At 36.4% G+C, this 21,340-nt stretch overlaps 2 protein-coding genes and 1 pseudogene across 3 annotated transcripts in view; 2 read left to right on the top strand and 1 right to left on the bottom strand.

Annotated features, from left to right (window-relative positions):
* LOC306888058 (cell migration-inducing and hyaluronan-binding protein-like) overlaps positions 1 to 8,074 on the top strand; it is a 145,890-nt gene extending 137,816 nt beyond the window's left edge. The window contains exons 25-29 of the mRNA XM_079446179.1: positions 814 to 1,018; positions 3,603 to 3,692; positions 4,015 to 4,172; positions 5,228 to 5,328; positions 6,851 to 8,074. Of these exons, the coding sequence (XP_079302305.1) occupies positions 814 to 1,018; positions 3,603 to 3,692; positions 4,015 to 4,172; positions 5,228 to 5,328; positions 6,851 to 6,978 (682 nt within the window). The 3' untranslated portion in view covers positions 6,979 to 8,074. The remainder of the gene's footprint in view (positions 1 to 813; positions 1,019 to 3,602; positions 3,693 to 4,014; positions 4,173 to 5,227; positions 5,329 to 6,850) is intronic.
* Positions 8,075 to 11,270: 3,196 nt separating this feature from the next.
* Positions 11,271 to 15,993, bottom strand: LOC306878435 (LRP chaperone MESD-like; annotated as a pseudogene). Its single transcript, XR_013785786.1, has 3 exons — positions 15,822 to 15,993; positions 13,168 to 13,400; positions 11,271 to 11,608 (listed from the first exon to the last, which is right to left on the bottom strand). The product of XR_013785786.1 is annotated as an LRP chaperone MESD-like (transcript).
* Positions 15,994 to 19,168: 3,175 nt separating this feature from the next.
* Positions 19,169 to 21,340, top strand: LOC306888359 (talin rod domain-containing protein 1-like). Its single transcript, XM_079446594.1, has one exon. It carries the CDS (start codon positions 19,336 to 19,338, stop codon positions 20,398 to 20,400), a length of 1,065 nt encoding a protein of 354 aa, XP_079302720.1. The 5' UTR covers positions 19,169 to 19,335; the 3' UTR covers positions 20,401 to 21,340.

Below are 21,340 nucleotides of genomic sequence, written 5' to 3'. Positions count from 1 at the left end.
GTGTGTGTGTATATATATAGTTTTTTTTATAGATTTTTTTTTTAATTGATTTATAGTCTTGAAAAAAATGTCTTGCACAAAAAAAACTGAATAATACGCACAACTTTACCCCACACTTTATGGACATAATATTACATTTATGTGTTTTGAAAGATGCTTTTATCGGTTTGAATGTTTAATATTTTGCTTGTTGAACTTTGGTGATAATTTTATTTGACCATAAAAAGAGTGTGAATGATTTTACTGTTGCCAAATGTCCCATCTGGCGTTAATTATTAAATTAATGACCCATAAAAAATGCATTTCTCCATCTTTTACTAATAAACGGGTGCATGTGTAAAAAAACAAACAAATAAAGTAAAACAAAAAAAAAAGGGTAAAATCCATTATTATGTTGAATTAAATAAATATGTTTACAGCATTAAAGGAAATGGACGGTAAATATATTCAATTAAACACGTGTTTTTTTTCTACTGCCTGGCCTAATGGAAAGTCATACTGAGCAAAGTAGCAGTTATTATAAGACATCTGTGTTTTGATAGAGGATGAAAAAATAGCTGTTCTTAATTTAGCTGTCAGTCTTCCTTTGCTAATGAAACATAATTAAATTGTAGGAATGAGGAGTATCACTCGATTGGAACTGCTGTGAAATTACCCAGGAGGCTGGATGCTAAACGCCGCAGTTTTGTCAATTATAAGTTTTGATGTGGTTTTAAAAGTGTCACAGCTTCCAAACTCCCACTGTCGCTGCCGTCCGTGTGCTGATCTCTGTGTTTCTCGCTCTCTGATGTCTGTCTGCTGTCTTCCCCGCAGGCTGCTCTTCCTGAAAATCAAAGCGCACAATGAGAAGGAAGACTTTGCGTTCTGCTCGGTGAAGGGTTGTGAAAGAGTGAAGATCAAAGCGCAGATTCCCCCTGGCAGCGGCCCCAGTGACTGCATGGCTGAAGCCTACCCCAGATACACCGAGATGCCCGTCGTAGATGTGCCTATGCCCAAAAAACTGCCTCGCTCCAAACTGGTGAGGAGACACTTTTGACTTTACAAAGCATCTGTGTTTGAAGTCTAGCGTGATGCTGCGGGTCGGATGTGGGATGTTCCTGCTGGATTCCTGCAACTTGCCTGATGCTCTGAAGATGATGTATAAAGAAACAAAAGAGCAGTGCTTTTGTTAGTCTTGCAGGTGTTTGATTGTCTCCTGCAGGATAAATGATAATATGCAGCGTGAGCATTTGTTTAACTGGATAGTTATTGTATTTTGCACACCTGTTTCTGTAAACTTTTGCTGGAAAGAGTCCTCTAGTGTGATGGAGGAAACAGTTTCTAAATGTCTATACCCACATATATATAAATATATATGAATTATACAAATATACTATACGATATATATAATATATATAAAAAATATATACAGTACAATTGATATATTATACATTTACAATTGACATTTAATTACATTTTTACATTTTAATATTTTTTTTATAAATTATATATAAAATATATGTCAATGTTAATTATACACAGTCTCCTCCAAAAGTATTTGGAACAGTAAAGACAAAATTGCTCTGTTGGCTGTGGTCAAGACATTTGCAAATATGATTAAAAGATGAATATGAGACAAAACTACAGAATGTCACATTTTATAATTAGCTGTTTCAACACATATGTTTTACCAAATAAAAATAACAGCACTTTTAGAGTTCATCCCACTCATTGATGTGAGCATAAGTATTGGGACAGTTGAACATAAGGCAGATATAAAAGACTAAAAGCTATTATTTAGTTTCAGATCCCTTGCACACAATCCCAGCAGTGAGTCTGTGAGCCATAGACATCACCAGACTCTTGGTCTCATCCTTTGAAATACTTCTCCCAGCCTTTAATGCAGCCAATTCCAATTGTTGCTTGTTTTGGGGAGTTTCTGCCTTTACTCTCCTCTTCAGCTGGTGAAATTCATGTTCAATCGGATTTTAATCTGGAGATTTACTTGGGCAATCTAAGACTTTCCATTTCTTTGCCCTTATAAATTCTTTGACTGAACTGGCAGGGTGTTTTGGGTCACTGTCCTGATGCAATATGAAGCACTTCCCAATGAATCTGGTGGCATTTTCTTGAATATTGGTAGGCAAGATGGTTTTGTACCCTTCCAAATTCATTCTGCTACTGTCATCATACATTAAGTGATCAGTAAAGTTGAGAGGGCCTGTTCCAGAGACAGCATACATGCCCATGCCATGACAACACCTCCACCATGCTTTACAGATGAGGCTGTATGCTTGGGATCATTGCAGTTCCCTTTTTTTCTCCACATTTTCGCTTTCCCATCACTTAGATAAAGGCTCATCTTTGTCTCATCGGTCCATAAACACAGTTCCAAAACTCTTCTGGCTCACCTTTGTGCTTTTTTGCAAACTCTAATCTTCTAATCTCCTTTCTATTTTTGGTGCTGGTCAGAGGTTTGCATCTTGCTGTGTAGCATCTGTGATTCTGTGTCAAAGTCTCCTGAGGACAGTAGATTGTCAGAGCATCACCCCAGCTTTCTGGAAGTTGTTGGTGATTTTACAGACACATCTTTTAGGATTCATTTTCACAGCTTTTATGATTTGTCTGTCACCAGCTACTGTTGTTTTCTCAGCCGATCAGGTCGTTGTTGGCTGCTGGTGTCGCTGGTGGTTTCCAAACTCTTGATTTCTACATGCCCTTTGTTTTTGCTAGAGCTCTAATTGACTTCCTCTTTTCTTTTAGCATCCAAATTGCTTGCTTTTCTCTCAGAGTCAGTTCCCTCATCTTCATCCTGGTTTGTGTTTGTCATCATCGAATGCAAGATTCAGAATACAGAAGTAATGGATATAACTGACACAACACATTCCCTGCTTTTAATATCTGAAGAATGAATGCAACAGGACACAGCTGATCACTTAGAAAGACCTGTGAGGCAACTGTTCCAATACTTATGCTCACATCAGATAGAGGGATGAAACTCTAAAAGTGCTGAACTTCTTAGCTGGTAAAACACACATTTGTTGAATCACCCAATAATAAAATGTGACATTCTGTAGTTTTGTCTCATATTCATCTTTTAATCATATTTGTAAATGTCTTGACTCCACAACCAACAGAGCAATTTTGTCTTTACTGTTCCAATACTTTTGGAGGGCACCGTATCTCTCTATCTATCTGTATGCACACACACACACACACAAAAGTGAAATTTCATTTGCTATAGCAAATGACAGAAAAAATACACAATAAATTATAATGAAAATTTTTTTTTTTTTTTAAATAGCTAATGCTATTTTATTAAAAAAGCTAATGCTTATTCAGCCAAGTGGAGGAAGCATGTTAGTCTGTCTCTCATATATATCATTAACTGCATCTCCCTGTGTCCCGCCATGTTCAGATGATGTTATTTCATTTATTGGCACAGTTGGAGTTTCCTCACAAGTTCAAGTGCCATTAGTTTAACCACAGTGACACTTCAAGTTTATTGTATATATATGTTCAGGTATTATGGTGTATGCAAGTTGTAAGTGCAAACATCTAGTAAGAAGATATTATTAAATGTTATATTATTGTAATCTCAAATTTTCTTGTTTTCTTTACAGCCTCACACATCGGAGCACTTCCTTCAAGTCAAACTGGAGTCATATAACACACGCTTCTTCCACATCAAAGAGGACTTTGCCTATACTGAGGTACAAACTCTTAGTAATGTGTCATTAATGAGTTTTACAAAGAACTGAGGAAAACCCATAACATCAGTTCTCATTCACTAGTTAGCCTGCCTAAGCCTAAAGTGGTTTGCTGATGTTTAGCTGGTTTAATCTAGGACTAGGTCTAGCTGATCGCCCACTCTGGCCTTGATATTATATTATATTTGTATACTTGTTTACAGATAAATGAATAGTGATGTCATTTTGAGTTTTATTTTTTAATTTATGGAAAGAGGGATGGGGACAGACCAAGTAAGATAATGAAAGAGAAAATAAAACGAAAATAAAGTTATTGTTTCTGTAGGTGAATGGAAAGAAGATCTACCAATCAGAGGACGGCATTCATCTGACTGTAATCGATGGCCACAGCGGTAAAATCCTGGAGTCTAAAGGCTTCAGGAACTCAATCCTGATGGGAATTCCAGCTCAGCTAGAGAACTACATCACAAACCTCAAAGACGAGTAAGACTAATGTAGAATATATGCATGGATAGTTTACATCCATCCAAAATCAAATGCGCATGCACTGAAATGATCTACTTTTAGAAAATTCTATTTTAATTGCTAGGGTTGTTATTCAGCAGGGATTAATTAAATTAATCAAAAGCAAACTGATAATAATAAATGTTTCTTGAGCAGCAAATTAGCATATTAGAATGATTTCTCAAAGATCATGTGACACTAATGACTGGAGTAATGATGCTGAAAATTCAGCTTTGATCACAGGAATAAATTACATTTTACAATATATTAAAATAGAAAACAGTTATTTTAAATTATAATATTTCACAATATTGGTGGGGTTTTTTTCAGCCTTTGTGAGCACCCCAAATGTAAGAGTAATAGAAAAATATATGCATGAATCTTCAGTTTACGTGCATACAGAATGAAATGCACTTGCAATGAAATGTTACACAGAAATGACTATTCTGTGGCATTGGAACCATTGTTTCTTCTGTAAATTAAACCAAAATGATCTTTTTTGTTTCAGCTTTTAAAGAAGCATTTTTTTTTAGATTTGCAGCATCTCATTATCAGCTAAGCGTGAAGCCATCTGAAATGTTTCACTTCCTGTAGTGCTTCGATGTAGAGAATTGTGTTGGATCCAAATTGGTCTGTGCTGTGAAATGGTCCGTGCAGATATTTGATCCATTCTGCACGGTTAAGTTGGGTAGCGCCGCTCTGACACTGCTGGAGTGTTTGGATTCTCACATAAAAGCAGTGAACAGGAGATAATCACACAGTCATATAGGGAGATACAAATTGCATGTTAACATATGCATCAGTGGCCTTAAAATTTAGCTTGGGCGGCCACTGAAAAATGGCCAACTAAACAACAATTTCATCAAGTTTTATGTTGGTAAAGTAAAATAAAGTGAAGCTTGATTTCCGGGGCGTTGAAACCACGTGCCCCCAGTTCAGAGGATTTACTTGTTCTTTGAATGTTTTTCATACTGTATGTGTTTCTCTATTTTGAACTGCTGTGTCTGATAGAAACTCATTTTCTGCACTTGCAGGTCAGTGGTTTTGATCACCTCTAAAGGGAAACTGGTCACCAGAGGGCCATGGACCAAACTTCTCGATACCCTCGGAGCAGATCAGATGGTGAAGTTGAAAGGTAACTAGTTTCACTCATAATAATTCAGGATTGTGATAGATGTCTCACATTATCAGTACCTAATGGAATTTACATTATATATAGGTTTGAAACAAATGTGCATACTAGGAAACACATGTGACCAAGCAAAATAGATCTTAATGTCAAGTATGTAATGTATTTTGGTCTACCGTACAAAAGTTTAGGGTCAGAAAGATTTTTGTTTTGAAGAAATACTTTTATTCATCAAGACTAAAGTAAGTTGATCAAAAGTGACAGTAAGGACATTTATTATGTTAAAAAAAAAAATATTTCAAATGTAGTTGCTGCTGAAAATTCAGCTTTGCATCACAGGAATAAATTAAATTTTATAAAATATATTCAAATACACAATAGCTCTTTAAAATTGTAATATTTCAAATTTTTTCAGTTTTTACTGTATTTTTGATCAAATAAATGCAGCTTTGGTGAGCATAAGAGACTTATGAGACAAAAACATAAAAAAAATGACTGAACCCAAACTTTTGAAGTGTAGTGTATCTGTACGTGTCTCAGATACTGATTCACACCTATTTTTAGCCATAGAGTTTCATCCCAATGGTATTTGGGATACTTTATTATAAATAACCACAAAAAAAGACAGTGAAGCCCCCAGACAATGAACGAAAAAGAGTCGAGTTGTGTGAAGAGAAGCTGTTTTCTGGGCTGGACACACACACACACACATACCAGAGCAGCAGGGTCTTTCCTCTCGACCCTCCCTTCACATATTATATTTATCATGTCGAATTGTCATTCCAGCAGGCAAAGCCCCTTAAGTTTACATTCCAAGTGCTTCCCACCGGTTCGTTTCGTGAACAACACCAAATGTTTCACAGACCACAGACGCATAACGCAGACTGAAAAATGAAAGCACTCCAACACAAGATTTTATTATACTGCTCAACTTTATATTTTCCTGTTATTTCATGGCTTAAATAAAATAAATATTGATTTGACATGAGATTATTATATGAATAAAAAGTGTTGAATGATATGGGATACATGAAACTAGCACAGCTACACTACCGGGTCATACAATTTTTTTTAAAGAAGAAAATAATTTTGTTCAGCAAGGATGCATTAAATTCTGAGAACTGCGTTTATATATAAACTCAGAAGTAAACTCGCAGTTCTGAGAAAAAAAGGTCAGTATTGCGAAATAAAAACACTATCTGATATTCAGAGTTCTGCTTTTGCATCTCACAATTTTGCATTATTTCTTATATTTCAGTTTTTTTTTTCTTCTCAGAATTCTGAGTTTAAATCTCGCAATTATACTGAACAAAATTATACATTTGTCATGATCTGAACTCAAAAATCTAAGACTTTTTCTATGTACACAAAAGGCCTATTTCTCTCAAATATTGTTCACAAATCTGTCTAAAGCCCGATTCGGACGGTTTGCAGATTGGCAAAGGTTGATGCACATAAATTGGCCTTAACCAAAATTTTTGTCATGAATGAGGTCATTAAAATCATTTTGTGGTGTTTTTGTTTCCAGACAAACTCGCCTTTGTGGGCTTCAAAGGCTCCTTCCGCCCAGACTGGGTGAGGATGAATGTCGATGAAGAGCGGGCCAAACTCCACCAAGTGCTGCCCATCCCTGTGATTAAGATGATGAAGCTATGAAGACGAGCATCACACGTCGCAGGACGTCTCAGACTCACAGTAGCAGCACTGCCGGACGAGCCCAGCCGCACGCCAGGACTACTGAACCTACAGAACCAATCACAGCCCAGCATGTGTTTATCTAAAAACCCCTCCCAGCGGATTCCATTGTATGTGACAATGTGGACGTTGTGATTTTTGGATCGTGTCGTCAGTTGATTATACTTGAGTTTCAACGAGAGAAAAACAAAACAAAAAAAACTAAAAACAATCACAACATTCCTTGTTTGTGTCCCTTTCGGTGATGTTTGCCTTATGTTGAAAAAGAGGTTTCAGATTGTAAATGTTGTGAGGTTTCCTCATTTTAACTGCACAAGAGTTGGTTTCGTTTTTGTTGAACGAGAGAGCCAGCAAAAAAAATTAAAAAATCCGGCCTTAAAGAAACCGGTCACCCAAAAATGAAAATTTCACTAATTTATTTACACGACGTTGCAAGATTTTTTATTTTTCAATCATAACTTCTGAGAGCACCACACAGGTTCAAGACGCGTGAAAAAATATGGACGCAATTCTCATTTTCTGGTGAACAGTTCCTTTAAATTGAATAGTCAAGAATGGATTTGAATCTGCGCATTAGTAGATGTCAGTCTTATCATAAAATGATCAAATCTGAGATGAATTGGCTTTTCTTCCATTTGGCAAGAAGTACGACATTGTCCCATTGCCGAAATAGCTGGTCTTTTTTCGGAGATTGTAATTTGTTAGTGTTTTTGTATGTTTTGTGTGTTTCTAAAAAAAAAAATACTAAAACTCCTGATTGATAACAGAGATATATTTTATACTTATTTATTGTACAGGCACTATTACACAAATCCAGAAGGGACGTCTTTTAAGGGACTTTTAAGTTGTAATGTAATTCAGTCCTATCTGTAAAAACTAAAACTTTAAGTTCAATTTTCACTTTAGTGTATAAATCAAATATACATGACATTAACTTTAAGTTGTATATGGATGTGATGTAAATGTGAATGATTTCCAAGTTATAAAAATGTATTACTTTAGATAAGAACAAAATATAAAGACTTTTGTACAGAAATAAATCTTTTTTCCTCACATTGTTGGAGTGATACTATGTTTCTGTATATATATTTATACATGCATGTTTTTGATGAAATTTCCTTTTCTATAGTTGGGTTTAAGTACAGATTACTATGGAAGTTTGTTTCCGCCACTGAATAAAAAATTAAATAAAACAAGGAAATTGCTAATTTTATCTTACAGTTCTGACGTTTTTTCTCAGAATTACAAGATATAAACTCGAAATTCAAAGAAATAGTCAGAATTGTGAGAGATAAATTTGCAATTGTAAGAAAAAGTCAGAATTGCGACAAAAAAAGTCTGAATTGCGTCATATAAACTCGCAATTGCAAGAAAAAGTCACAATTGCGAGACATAAACTCACAATTGTAAGTTTATCACACAATTCTGACTTTTTCTGACTTTTTTTTTTTTTTCAGAATTGCAATATGTAAACTGGCAATTGTGCGAAAAAAAGTCAATTGTGTAACAAAAAGTTGCAATTACTTTAAAAAAAAAATTTATTCAATGACAAAAATGGGCTTCCATAGAGTTCTATCAACACAAAAGCATTTAAAACTTAACAAAAGTGATGCAGGAATGTGTCTTTCCTTTAGCAAACACTATAAAATAAGATGATGTTGATTAATGGTACGTGTCTAGTGTGTGTTGATGTTGGGGTGGGGGACCATGAGGAGTTTCTTCAGCAGATGGTTTGGAAATATGACCATGGAGGCCATACCGGACTAGGGTGGATCCTGCATTCTGGACATGATCTGGACAAGTTTGCACAGTAAAGCACCCTGAAGTGCTCTACGGTCACTGTGGAAGTGTTACTTCAGACGTGGAAAACTGCACTGGCATTCTTGAATGTCATCATGAGTTGCTGGATACGTTTTCTGAAGTGTCCTATTTTCCTATTTGACCTAATTTAATGCAGAGCATCAGTCGTATCCAAAGCAATTGCGAATGCGGTCAATGCGGCTGCCTTTCTCACATGACAAATAGATGACACTCATATAAACCGTCATCCTCTTTGTCAAATGTTAATGGGAACGAGGTTCTCCAGGACATTTGTGTTTTTTTTATTGTTTATTTTGTTGCTGTCTTAAGAACTAGTTTGACCAACTAGCAGCTGCCAAGGGGAAATCAGTCTTACTTTTTACATACAAGTTCTTATTCAGAAAATATACTTATAAATAAAAATCTGTTTGTTTGTAAAGAACATTCAGTATTGAATGTACGCAATGGATTTTCCATTAGGGCCCTCTTATTAGTTTGCCATTATCATCCCAGTTCTGGAAGGATTGGACAAATGTGTCAGTGATGATGATGAACAACAAACGCCAGCAAGAATGGATGATTGCAAAACAAAAAAAAATCTTTTTTTATTTCAATTAGACCACATTTATCATTCATATCAGTACAGTGCTGAAAAGCTCACAGATTTCCATGAGGTGTACTTACGTTTTCCCTGGTATGGTGGCATATGGTGCTTCACAAGAGAAAGGATGATCGATTACTCTATTAGCGCCTAATGTTGCTCTCTTTCAAACTGGGGCAATGACTCTGCCGCTGCTAAACTCATTTTCTTTTGCCAGAAGCTGTTTGACTGATTCCAGATCAGTTCATTTCTGCCACATCCTTCAAATGCATTCCAGCATCCTTCAGCAAGCTGTTATGTAAACCTTCAGATAAATCAGATACTCTCTACCGCTGTAGAGCTCAGACTGCTTGTGTACTAGCTTGTTGAATAAAAGAAATGTCAACGGAAATGATAGAATAAAAGAAAATGTATGCAGCTGGGAAGGACATGTCTAGACTAAAACTAAAATAAGTCAAATAGCATTGTTTTAGGCTTTAAAGGAACAGTTCTTACAATAATTAAATTTGCATAAAATGTACTCACTCGCAGGCCATCCAAGATTTTAATGAAATTGTGAAATTGTGCATTGCATCATTTGTTCACCAATTTATCCTCTGCAGCGAATGGTTGCCGTCAGAGTGAGAGCCCAAACAGCTGATAAAAACATCACAAATAATCCACACCACTCCAGTCCATCAGTTAACATCTTGTGAAGAGAAATCGCTGCATGTTTATAAGTAAAAAATCCATCATTAAGGTGTTTTTAACTTTAACGGATAACATTGCTTTTTCCAGTTAAAAAGTCATCTAATCTGAATCAGGAGAGAAATATGCACAGATTAAGCATTTGATTACAAGCAAAACGGTCCAAATCTGTTCTAAACAAATATGTGGGTGGATTTTGATGTGCAAGGACAATAGAGGGATGGATTTTTTCACTGGCGGATGCAACATTATGGACTAATATTTTGGCCAGAAGCAACGGCGTAAAAGTTTAAACACCTTAATGAAGGATTTGTTTAGTGCTGTCAAACGATTAATCGCATCCAAAATAAAAGTCTTTGTTTGCATTAATATGTGTGTGTACTGTGTATATTTATTATGTATATATAAATACACACACATGCATGTATATATTTATAAAAAATGTGTTTATATATTAAATATATTTATATATAATATAAATTATATTAATATTTTCAAAATATATACTGTATGTGTGTGTACTGTGTATATTTATGTATATATAAATTCACACACATACAGTATATATTTTGAAAATATTATATAATTTATATTATATATAATATATTTAATATACAAACACATTTTTTATAAATATATACATGCATGTGTGTGTATTTATATATACATAATAAATATATAATGTAAATGTAATGTAAACAAATGTTTTTATATTTTGGATGCGATTAATCGGTTTACAGCACTAAAAACGCAGCTTTTCGCTTCACAAGACATTAACTGATGGATTTGAGTGGTGTGGATTACTTGTGGATTATTGTGATGTTTTTATCAGCTGTTTGGACTCTTATTCTGACGGCACCCATTCACTGCAGAGGATCCGTGGTGAGTATTAATGTTCAATTCTCAAAATTTCTTCTGATGAAGAAACAAACTCCGAACAATATAATTTTTCAGCATATTTTCATTTTTGGGTGAACTATTTCTTTAAGTGCTACACTTTTCTGCATTTGAAAATTTGAACATGAACACAGTTTGACACCAAATGCAAATAATTCAATGCATGGCAATGCAATTATAAAAGTGGTTTATTCTTTGATTCAGACTGTGAAAAAATAAGGCGAGTTACAGTAAAACAAATCAAAGAAACTGAAACAAAAATTGCTGATTTGACTCATCAACCTGTGTGTCAAAGTACCTAGTAACACCTGTTAGAGAAAACGCCTGCTCCAGTCCCATTAAGACGCTGTGCCATTGAGGGCTCGTGTATCAAAGCTCCTGCTTGCTTTTATTTGCTCGGTTGGCTGCTTTCTTGTCTCCTTTCTTCTTGGTCTCGTTTTGCTTGTCCCCCTTGGCATCTTTCTTGGCGGCTTTCCCAGGGTACACCTGCCCTTCTACGGACACATCCTCACAGCGGTCCTGAGCGACCAGGAAGTCTTTAATCTCCCAGGCGTAGCTCCCCGTCACGCAGCATGAAGATGACACGGTTGGATTCCCACCACAAATCTGATGAGAAAGATACAAACAGCGATTACTGTGACAGAGTGCCAAAGAGCATTTCAAGAGATGGAGGGGTTTTGCCACTCAGAAGCTCTGATTCAAATTTTACTTCATAATGTATTGTTGTTAAATACATCATTTGTTTCTAGCATCACAACATTCTATGGGCTCTTAAAAAAGTTATTTTTTTTACCACATCTCACAACCTGTGTTGGAAACTTAATTCAATCATTCAAAATAAATAATTTTGTTTGTAATAAACTGACTGACTCCTTTGTCCTTCTAATGATATATTGCCTAGCTTTTTATGTATACAAAACAGGACACAAATTATTTTAGACTTTTTGCATAAATGAACAAAATTACAGCTAGAAATAACGCATAAAATGTTATAATGAAATAATATTTACCACATTTTTTTTTCGCACTCCACATGTCTAATATTTCATATCAAACATGTTTCTTCACTGACTGTTGTCTGCTTTGTTAAAAAAAAAAAAAGTACGCTAACATCTAGGAGGCCAAAAAAGGATACTATACTAGTTTTCATTAATATTTTCATTCCGTTTTTATTAGTATATTTTCTGTTTTCATTTAAATTTTAATTTAAGTTTTAGTATTTTTTTAAGTGTTTTTGTCATTTGTGCTAGATTTTTTTATATATAAATATAATTTTTATGCATTTTCATTTCAGTTTTAGTTATTTAAGTTAAGCTAAATGAAAATGAGAAACACTGCCTTGGCAACTAGCTGAAATAAAGTTTTTGTATATATATTTTATTTCAAGTATGAAAAATATAAATAATAAATGTTCATGTTTATTTCACTTCTTGTTTGGATTATTAGAGGTTTAATAATGTAATAATGGTTTTATGCTGAATTTTCATATTTTAAAACTAAATGTCTGCATTTGGGATGAGGGTAAACTATAAAATCCAAACTTAAAGTTGTAAAAATGATGACGACATAGTATAAAGTTTTAGTCCTGGTATGACAAAAAATAAAAAGCAGACATTTGTTTTAAACAAATTTGGGCTCAAACTGTAGTTTCCCAAACTACACATAATAATAAACAGCAGTATTGTAATAAAATCACATTCTTGTTTTCCATTTAAAATATCTAAATATCTTTGAAACAAGTATCCACGTAAACAATTTTTTTCCGACCCGCTCTTCACCCCAAACCAGAGCAGGTTCACGACTTCTAACGGCAGTAATGCTTGGTCCCCTCGCCGTATCGACACAAATGCATAAGCCTTTGCACTTATTATGGGCTCAACAGTCCTTTCAAGTTAGTTTTCCTCCATTTAAACAAGCGTGTGTTCAAAAAGTAAAGAAATGCTTATATTAATATTACTTTACTGGCCAACGGACTGACGTCACACACGGTGGTACTGCAAGATGGCGGCACCCTCAAAAGCTATAACAAAACATATCTTTTTCTTTAAAACGGTTACATTAATTGTGCCTGTTATTTAAATCACTTTACTAAATAATGTCAACTTGACTGACTACTTCACTTCCACTTTAAAATGGACACATCTGCATAGTAATATGGTTGTTACCTCTGAACATCAAAGTTGGCATTGAAGAGGCTTCCCTGCCACAGGGTGGTGACCTCCTCCGTCTCCTTCTCTGTGGGGTTTCCTGACACGGTGGCAAACACCATCAGGGTCCTTCCCTTCTTAGACATCTTCAGGAGGTCCTCTGGTTTGGACGCATCTATTTTAGAGAAGTCGATGGGTGGAGAAGACCGCTTGTGCTCGGGTAAGTCACCCTCCTCGATCTCATCATCTTTCTGTCATAAATAAAAAGATTTCAAATCACTGAAGAAAGAAAATATCGTTTCAAGATGTAATGCCAAAAGTTAAATTACGGGTAGATAGGACTGGGCAATATAAACTATATATTTTCAGCACAGCCCTGCTCTTGGATGTCATCCAAGAAGGAAAAATACAATAACAATATTTTAATTTGTAATGAATATTTTCAAATTTAAACATTCAGTATTTTATATTTATACTTGAAACCTTTACATTTTATATTATTCATTATCAAACTTGAAATATTTAATGTTTACCATTTAAAACCTTAAACATTTTATAGGCTTACTTATTAATTATTTTCACACTTTAATGCATCGTTCAGAGTCTATTCTAAATGCAAATATATGCAGGTCATATTTCAATAGCTTTAACTTTTACTTCATCTCTGTATACTTTAGCACTTTTTAAATGACTGTGACACTATCTGGCTCATTTCTGTGAACCGTGTTCTTTCAAAGACAACCTTTGACTCAAGGAGTGTCCTTATAAAATGTGTCAATCTGCTAAACATTGCAAGATATCCACCAATCACATCCCCACATAAGTGTCTGACTGTCTCACCTACATCTATCTATCTATCTATCTATCTATCTACAGTGGCATGCGAAAGTTTGGGAACCCCTTGCAGAATCTGTGAAAATGTGGATAATTTTACCAAAATAAGAGAGATCATACAAAATGCATGTTATTTTTTATTTAGTACTGTCCTGAGTAAGATATTTTCCATAAAAGATGTTTACATATAGTCCACAAGACAAAAAAATAGCTGAAATTATTAAAATAACCACATTCAAAAGTTTGGGAACCCTTGGTTCTTAATACTGTGTGTGGTTACCTGGATGATCTACGACTGTGTTTTTGTTTTGTGATGGTTGTTCATGAGTCCCTTGTTTGTTCTGAACAGTTCAACTGAGCACTGTTCTTCAGAAAAATCCTCCAGGTCCTGCAGAATCTTCAGTTTTCCATCATCTTTTGCATATTTGAACCCTTTCCAGCAGTAACTGTATGATTTTGAGATCCACCTTTTCACACTGAGGATGATTGAGGGACTCAAACACAACAATTAAAAAAGGTTCAAACATTCACTGATGCTCCTGAAGGAAACACAATGCATTAAGAGCCGGGGGGGTGAAAACTTTTGAACAGGATGAAGATGTCCAACTTTTTCTTATTTTGTTGAAATATCATATTTTTCCATTTAGTACTGCCCTTCTGACATGACAGAAGATACTTGCATGTTTCCTGGAAGACAAATGAAGTACAATTTACCTTGATCTTCAAATTCAAAAAGTTTTCACCCCCGGCTCTTAATGCATCGTGTTTCCTTCAGGAACATCAGTGAATGTTTGAACCTTTTTTAATTGTTGTGTTTGAGTCCCTCAATCATCCTCAGCGTGAAAAGGTGGATCTCAAAATCATACAGTTACTGCTGGAAAGGGTTCAAATATGCAAAAGATGCTGGAAAACTGAAGATTCTACAGGACCTGGAGGATTTTTCTGAAGAACAGTGCTCAGTTTAACTGTTCAGAACAAACAAGGGACTCATGAACAACCATCACAAAACAAAAAAACAGTCGTAGATCATCCAGGTAACCACACACAGTATTAAGAACCAAGGGTTCCCAAACTTTTGAATGTGGTTATTTTAATAATTTCAGCTATTTTTTTGTCTTGTGGACTACCTACCTACCTACCTACCTACCTATCTATCTACCATCTATCCATCTATCTATCTATCTATCTATCTATCTACCTACCTATCTATCTATCTATCTACCTATCATCTATCTATCTATCTATCTACCTACTATCTATCTATCTATCTATCTATCTACCTACCAACCATCCATCCATCTATTTATCTACCTATCTACCTACCTATCATCTATCTATCTATCTATCTATCTATCTATCTATCTATCTATCTATCTATCTATCTATCTATCTACCTATCATCTATCTACCTACCTACCTATCTACCTATCGATCTATCTGTAACATCTATGTAATATTCAAGCAAGATAAGTGTAAGACAATGTAATACAATAAGACATTAAAAAGAAGCTTTTCACAATGTGTACATAAATAACTAAAAAATAACTATAAGAAAAGTTGATAACACTTTATGTTATCATAGCAAGAACCGTTTTTGTCAAAATACTAGTTATGACAGTTACTGTTACAACAAATAAAGCGTAGAGTTCACATTAACACCCAGACGCATCAAAAAATAAACTAAACGACAACATTTATTCTGACAACTCGTTTGAACGAGATCCCATATTCGTTTATTATGATTTTGCAGCAGCCACGATAGTATTTCGGCGGTTACCATGGTATTTCATGGAGAGAGGCACATGACTGAATGATTGCTGCGGTTAGTTCGTTCATACCTCCCACTCCTCCAGAAGTCTGGCCATATCCGCATCATTATAATCCCTTATATCTTTCTTCTTCTTTGGTTTAGTGTCTGTACAATGAACCGATATGAATAATATGAGAAAAAACAATACTGATACAGTCCTGCAGCTGACGGGAGACGCCATCTTTAAACCTGGAGCTCGCTGATTGGTTGAAACCTTTCCGCGAGTCATGGGTTGAAGGAAGGGGGCGTGTCGACGTGATCACGTGTCTTATTGTTTCGCGTATTTTTTTTTTTAACATTTATTTGTTGCAAAAAACAAAAAACAAAAAGTACAATCTATTAAATAATTGCACTACGATAATAAACTCAAAGATTAATAATATGAATATGATGCATCAAATGCAAAATACATTATAGAATCTCTGATGCGATGCATGTTTATGATTATTTCATACTTTTCCTCCCCCCCACCCCCTCAAAAACTTGCATCTTCGAAATAGTTTTAATGAATATCTCGAGGTCAGTATAATTAGTAGATTACACTTAGGCTATATAATAAAATAATAATAAGCATGCACTAAAATGACTATTTTTGAAAACTGTTTTAAATTATCTACAATTAATTAACATTTAAAAACAGTGAGAGTGTAACTTTTTTATTTTTTGCATTGTATTTTTTGTTTGTTTGTTTTATTTATGTATGCATAATAAATGTTCAATATTTGCAAAAGTGATGCATTATAGCTAAACTCCTTTGATGCCAAATAAAAGGTAACAACATATAATGATATAATTACTTGATGTTTTCCCAGCTCTGCACAGACAGTGCTTGTTCATGGGACTCAGAATCGGAACGGTTTCCTCTCAGGACACCCCACCCAATGGCACAGTGCCCCGTGCAGCTGTACAACTGACATGCAGTATTCACGGCCTCAGTTCACATCTAACACACTACATGCACATGCTTTGTGTAATCCAGTAGCTTTATTCTGCTGGAATTTAATAAGGAATCAGACCAAACAAAGTGCATCAGTGATCTCTGCATTGAATATGAAGAACATCTGTTGTTTGAAACTGATGGAGTAAAGCAATGTATCATTGTAGAATGTAATGTTAAAGGTTAAAAATATATGTCTGTAAGTCCTAATAGTGCAATATTCAGATTGTCATCATATATGACCCTTTAAGTTGCTGAAAGGCCTTCCCATGTCCAAAGAGGCGGGTTTTGGGTGCAGCAGCCCCACCCTGTTGATTCTGATTGGCTCCTTCGCTCTCCCAACATCTCTTGTTGTCCAATGAAAAGTACTCTACTGCTTTTACGTCATAGTATTTGCAGCGGTGAATCCGATTTCTCTTCCCAAGATGAGTCAGCTGTTTTGCGGCTAGTTTTATATATTTTTTAACAGGGCGGTAGGGTGATTTATTTATTTTTGAACTATTATTTCCATTAGCGTTATAAAGACGCCTCGACACAAGTATGCATATCATTTACAAGTGAACTCCTCCAGTGCCAATCAAATAAGCTAATCAAATAAATATTTGACAACAAAATTATTTGTGTTGGATTGTGTTATTTAAAAAAAACAAAAAAAAAAACGTGAATAATAGATAAATAAATACATGTATATTTGCATAAAACGATATAAATGAATATAAATAAATAATGCACATTATGGGTTTGTTGTACTTTCGGCTTTAATTTATTTATTTACTAATTCATGTATGCAATTATTAATTTAATATTTGTGTATTTTATTTATATAATGAAATACAGGTTGCTTTAAATGATAGATAAATAATTAAACAAAGGACACAATGGAGATTGAGAATGGAGACAATGGAGAATACATTTTAATCTTCTCACAATTGAACCCACAATTTATTTGTATTAATTTACTAATTTATTTAATTGCAATGATAAATTGTTATTATTATTCTCCTTATATATAATTTTATATACATATAATAGAATATAAGTGTATATATATTTATAATATTAATTGTAAATATAATGATATATACTTCAAACAGCACTAAATGTGACAGAAAGAAAAAAGAAGAATAAAAAAAACGTTTTAGTTGAGAAGACCGACCTTTAGAATACAAAAACATAATAATGCCGCCGGCGTTCCCGCTAAACTGAACAATAATTCGCTCTATGCCGCTCTGAATGCGAAGATTGTGAAAGTAGTAAATACCTACACGCGAGAGAACCTGGGGCTAAACACCAGAAACAGGACACAACTAAACAAAAGAAAAGGGGAAACACAAGGAATTTCTCTTTGGGTGTAACTTTTGCCGTCAGACCGGTAGTTGAGTCTCACATCGGGGCCTCGGGAAACGATGACTGGGTGAGGAATGAACGCGACTGACGCTGCCTCAGAAAACTAAGCGTATCGTTTGAGCGGCTGGAGACGTAAAAGGAGGGATTTCGTCTCGCTGACCAGGAATAATGGTTGTGGAGGGTCTGAAAATGCCAGAGTTTGCGGGAAGCTAACAGGCTAGTCAGCCACACCCTCCCGCCGCTTCCTGATACGCAAGATGTAGCGGGAGACTACAACCGACGCGCTCGAGAGTCACGGAGTTTGTTGTCGTCGCGGAAACCGCGTTAAAACTTTCAGCCGAGCTTTTAAAGAATGGCAAGCAAAAGCGAAACTATCTGCCACTGGACAACCGGCGCTTTCCTGCTGGAGAGGGCGTATGGACAATAGATATGCATAAGGAACTGAGTTTGCCCGCAGAACTTGGATTGTGTACGAAAAAGAAACGGCTGAAAGTCGTCCGGGAACGTTTTATGAGTTTCCGGGGTGTCCTGGGATGATGGTGCAGTGGCGGCGGGGCGCCTGCGCGTCTCCCGCTTCAGTCAATATATCAACAGCAGGACATGCATTTAAATGCATGTAGTGTGCATGACACGAAGAAAACCTGAAATTACAGATTCCACAGCAAAAGTAGCGATTCAGGAAGTCAACCTGCACTTTGCCTTCGTCTGGGCATCTTCTTGTACATGGCACTGCAGAAGCCTTTTGTAGAAAAGAGTTTTTGGTTTCTTTGCATTGTTGGAGAGACATTGACAACCTGTGAAACTGATCAGACTGTAGCCTAAGTTACCTTATCAGAGGTAGCTGTGATTCTATTCTATGTTTGTTATTATGCACACCTGAAATCTGATTATTTAAACATCGGGCAATTCGTTTGAAGGGATATTTAATTACAGCTCTCATCACCTCTTTTTGCCTGGGTTGTATTAAAAAAAAAAAAAAAAAAAAAAAAAAATATATATATATATATATATATATATATATTTTTTTTTTTTTTCTAAAGTACTTCCCTTATTGGTGCATCAAGTGAAGTTTCATATTATTTTGAGTTTTCAAAGCTGAGTGGACTTTTTCTGAAGGACTTTATTGGCCAGTTTCACTCTCCCTGAGAAGCTGCGGGAATCTTTTTTTTTAACTGAAGAAAATGACATAAATCACATGTTCGCACAAGAGAACGTACGTTGTGATCTTTATTTTGAACATTAGCGCGACCACACTACTATGGCTAGTAGTGGCTCGGGAAAATCAGATAGTGAGGTTTCTACCAACATCCTTTGCGGAAGCTTGCAGCAAAGGAAAAGACTTTCATCCATCTGTGACGCATGCAAGAGCAAAATGCAGCTGGTGGCGGAGCTGCTGCTGCTGTCCAGCGAGACCAGGCCGGTGGTGAACACCGACGGGATGCCCGTAGCAGAGACGTTCGAGAAATGTCGCGACACAGTCATCGCACGAACCAAGGAGCTGTCGATCATCGTTCACGATATCCAAAGCCAGCTCAACATGGGGAAGTTCGTGGAAGTCGGGGACCGACTCGTCGAGATGGGGGACCTAGTGGTCTCACTGACCGAGTATTCGGCGCACGCCGCTTACCTGGCGGCCGTGGAGATCCCGGGTTCCCAGGCTGCAGTTTCCGGCCTGGTTGACCGCTACAAAGTCACCCGATGCCGACAAGAAGTGGAGCAAACGTGCAACATTCTCCGCTTAACGCCTCTGGTCGACCTGACTCCGCAGCTCCTTCTGGAAGTCTCGCAGAACATCCTGAAGAACCTCACCACGCTTACGGACGCCTCCTCTCTGGCCAGTGATAAATCCAAGGACAAGTTTGCCAAGGAGCAGTTCAAAGCCAGCGTCAAGTGCATGAGCACGAGCGCTACGGCTCTTTTGGCATGCGTGCGCGAGCTAAAGGCCTGCCCGAGCGATCTGACCCGCAACCGCTGCGTTCTCTTCAGCGGGCCGCTTGTGCAGGCCGTGCACGCCTTGGTGGGTTTCGCCACCGAGCCGCAGTTCCTCGGCAAAGCCGCAACCATCCCCCCCGAGGGAAAAGGGGTGCAGACAGCCGTTCTGGGTGGCGCTATGAGCGTGGTTTCAGCCTGCGTGCTTCTGACCCAGGGCCTCAGGGATATTTCCCAGCATCCCGAGAGCAGCTCCCAGATGCCCATCTATCGGGAGCGGCTGCGAAACTCTGCATGTGCCGTCTCGGACGGATGCACACTCCTGTCTCAGGCACTAAGGGAACGATCCTCACCTAGAACTTTACCGCCAGTTAACTCCCATTCTGTGAATTAAAACTCCTCCCCAGCACGTTATTTTGAAGTACCAAAGAATCTAATCAGGTTTAACCCCGCATAGGCTCTTAAAAATAAAGGTTCCGTAAGGCTGATGATACACGGGGCCACTTTTTGGGCAATGTTGCCATCAACGGGCAATCAGGTGAGACAAAGGGCCCACGACTGATCTAAAATATCCAGATAATTTGTTACCTATTCTCAATGGGAAAGTGCCCAAGCAACATTGTAAAAAAATAAAAATGCCCGTCAAAATTGCTCAAAAAGTTGCCCTGTGCATCATCAGCCTAAAGGGTTTTCATAGCGATTCCTTTGAAGAATCATTTTGGGTTCCAAAAAAGAACCTTGCAGAGAACAGTTCTTAAAAGGACCATTATCTAAATAACCTTTTCTGCATTTGAAAGGTTCCGTGGATGTTAAAGAACCATCAATGCCAATTAAGAACCTTTATTTTTAAGAGTGTAGTATGATTAAATGTAGTAATTAAAACATTTCAATTTACTTTTCATGGCAGTTGGCTTTACTCAAGCTCACATTGGTAGGTTTTTCTCAAACTGGATGTGATTGGGGAAGAAGTAGCTTTTACTAAAACTGACAACTTTTGCAAAATCTGTGTCGGTTATAGAATATAATATGGCTAAAAGTGGTCGTTACAACAGAAGCCTTAAAATTAAACTGAAAGTCTTTACCTCAGTGTTTAGCTGAATGGATGTCATTGAGATTTGTAGAAATCATCAGCATAATAATGTTCGTATTCTATGTGTGAATTTGTAACGAGTAAAAGCTGCTGTGAGTGTGTGCCATAGGTTTTACACTATTTACCAGACTTACAATTATATTTTAATGTGCTGTGTTTTTTTCCCCTTTGCCCATGCCCTAATTTTTTATCATGCATGTACTGGAGTATTTATTTCAAGTAATTAAAATGTTGTTTCTCATAA

The sequence above is a fragment of the Barbus barbus genome (genome assembly GCF_936440315.1).
Source record: "Barbus barbus genome assembly, chromosome: 2".
Lineage (NCBI taxonomy): Eukaryota > Metazoa > Chordata > Actinopteri > Cypriniformes > Cyprinidae > Barbus > Barbus barbus.
The sequence above is the reverse complement of the archived record's forward strand: the minus strand, read 5'-3'. Positions and strand labels throughout refer to the sequence as shown.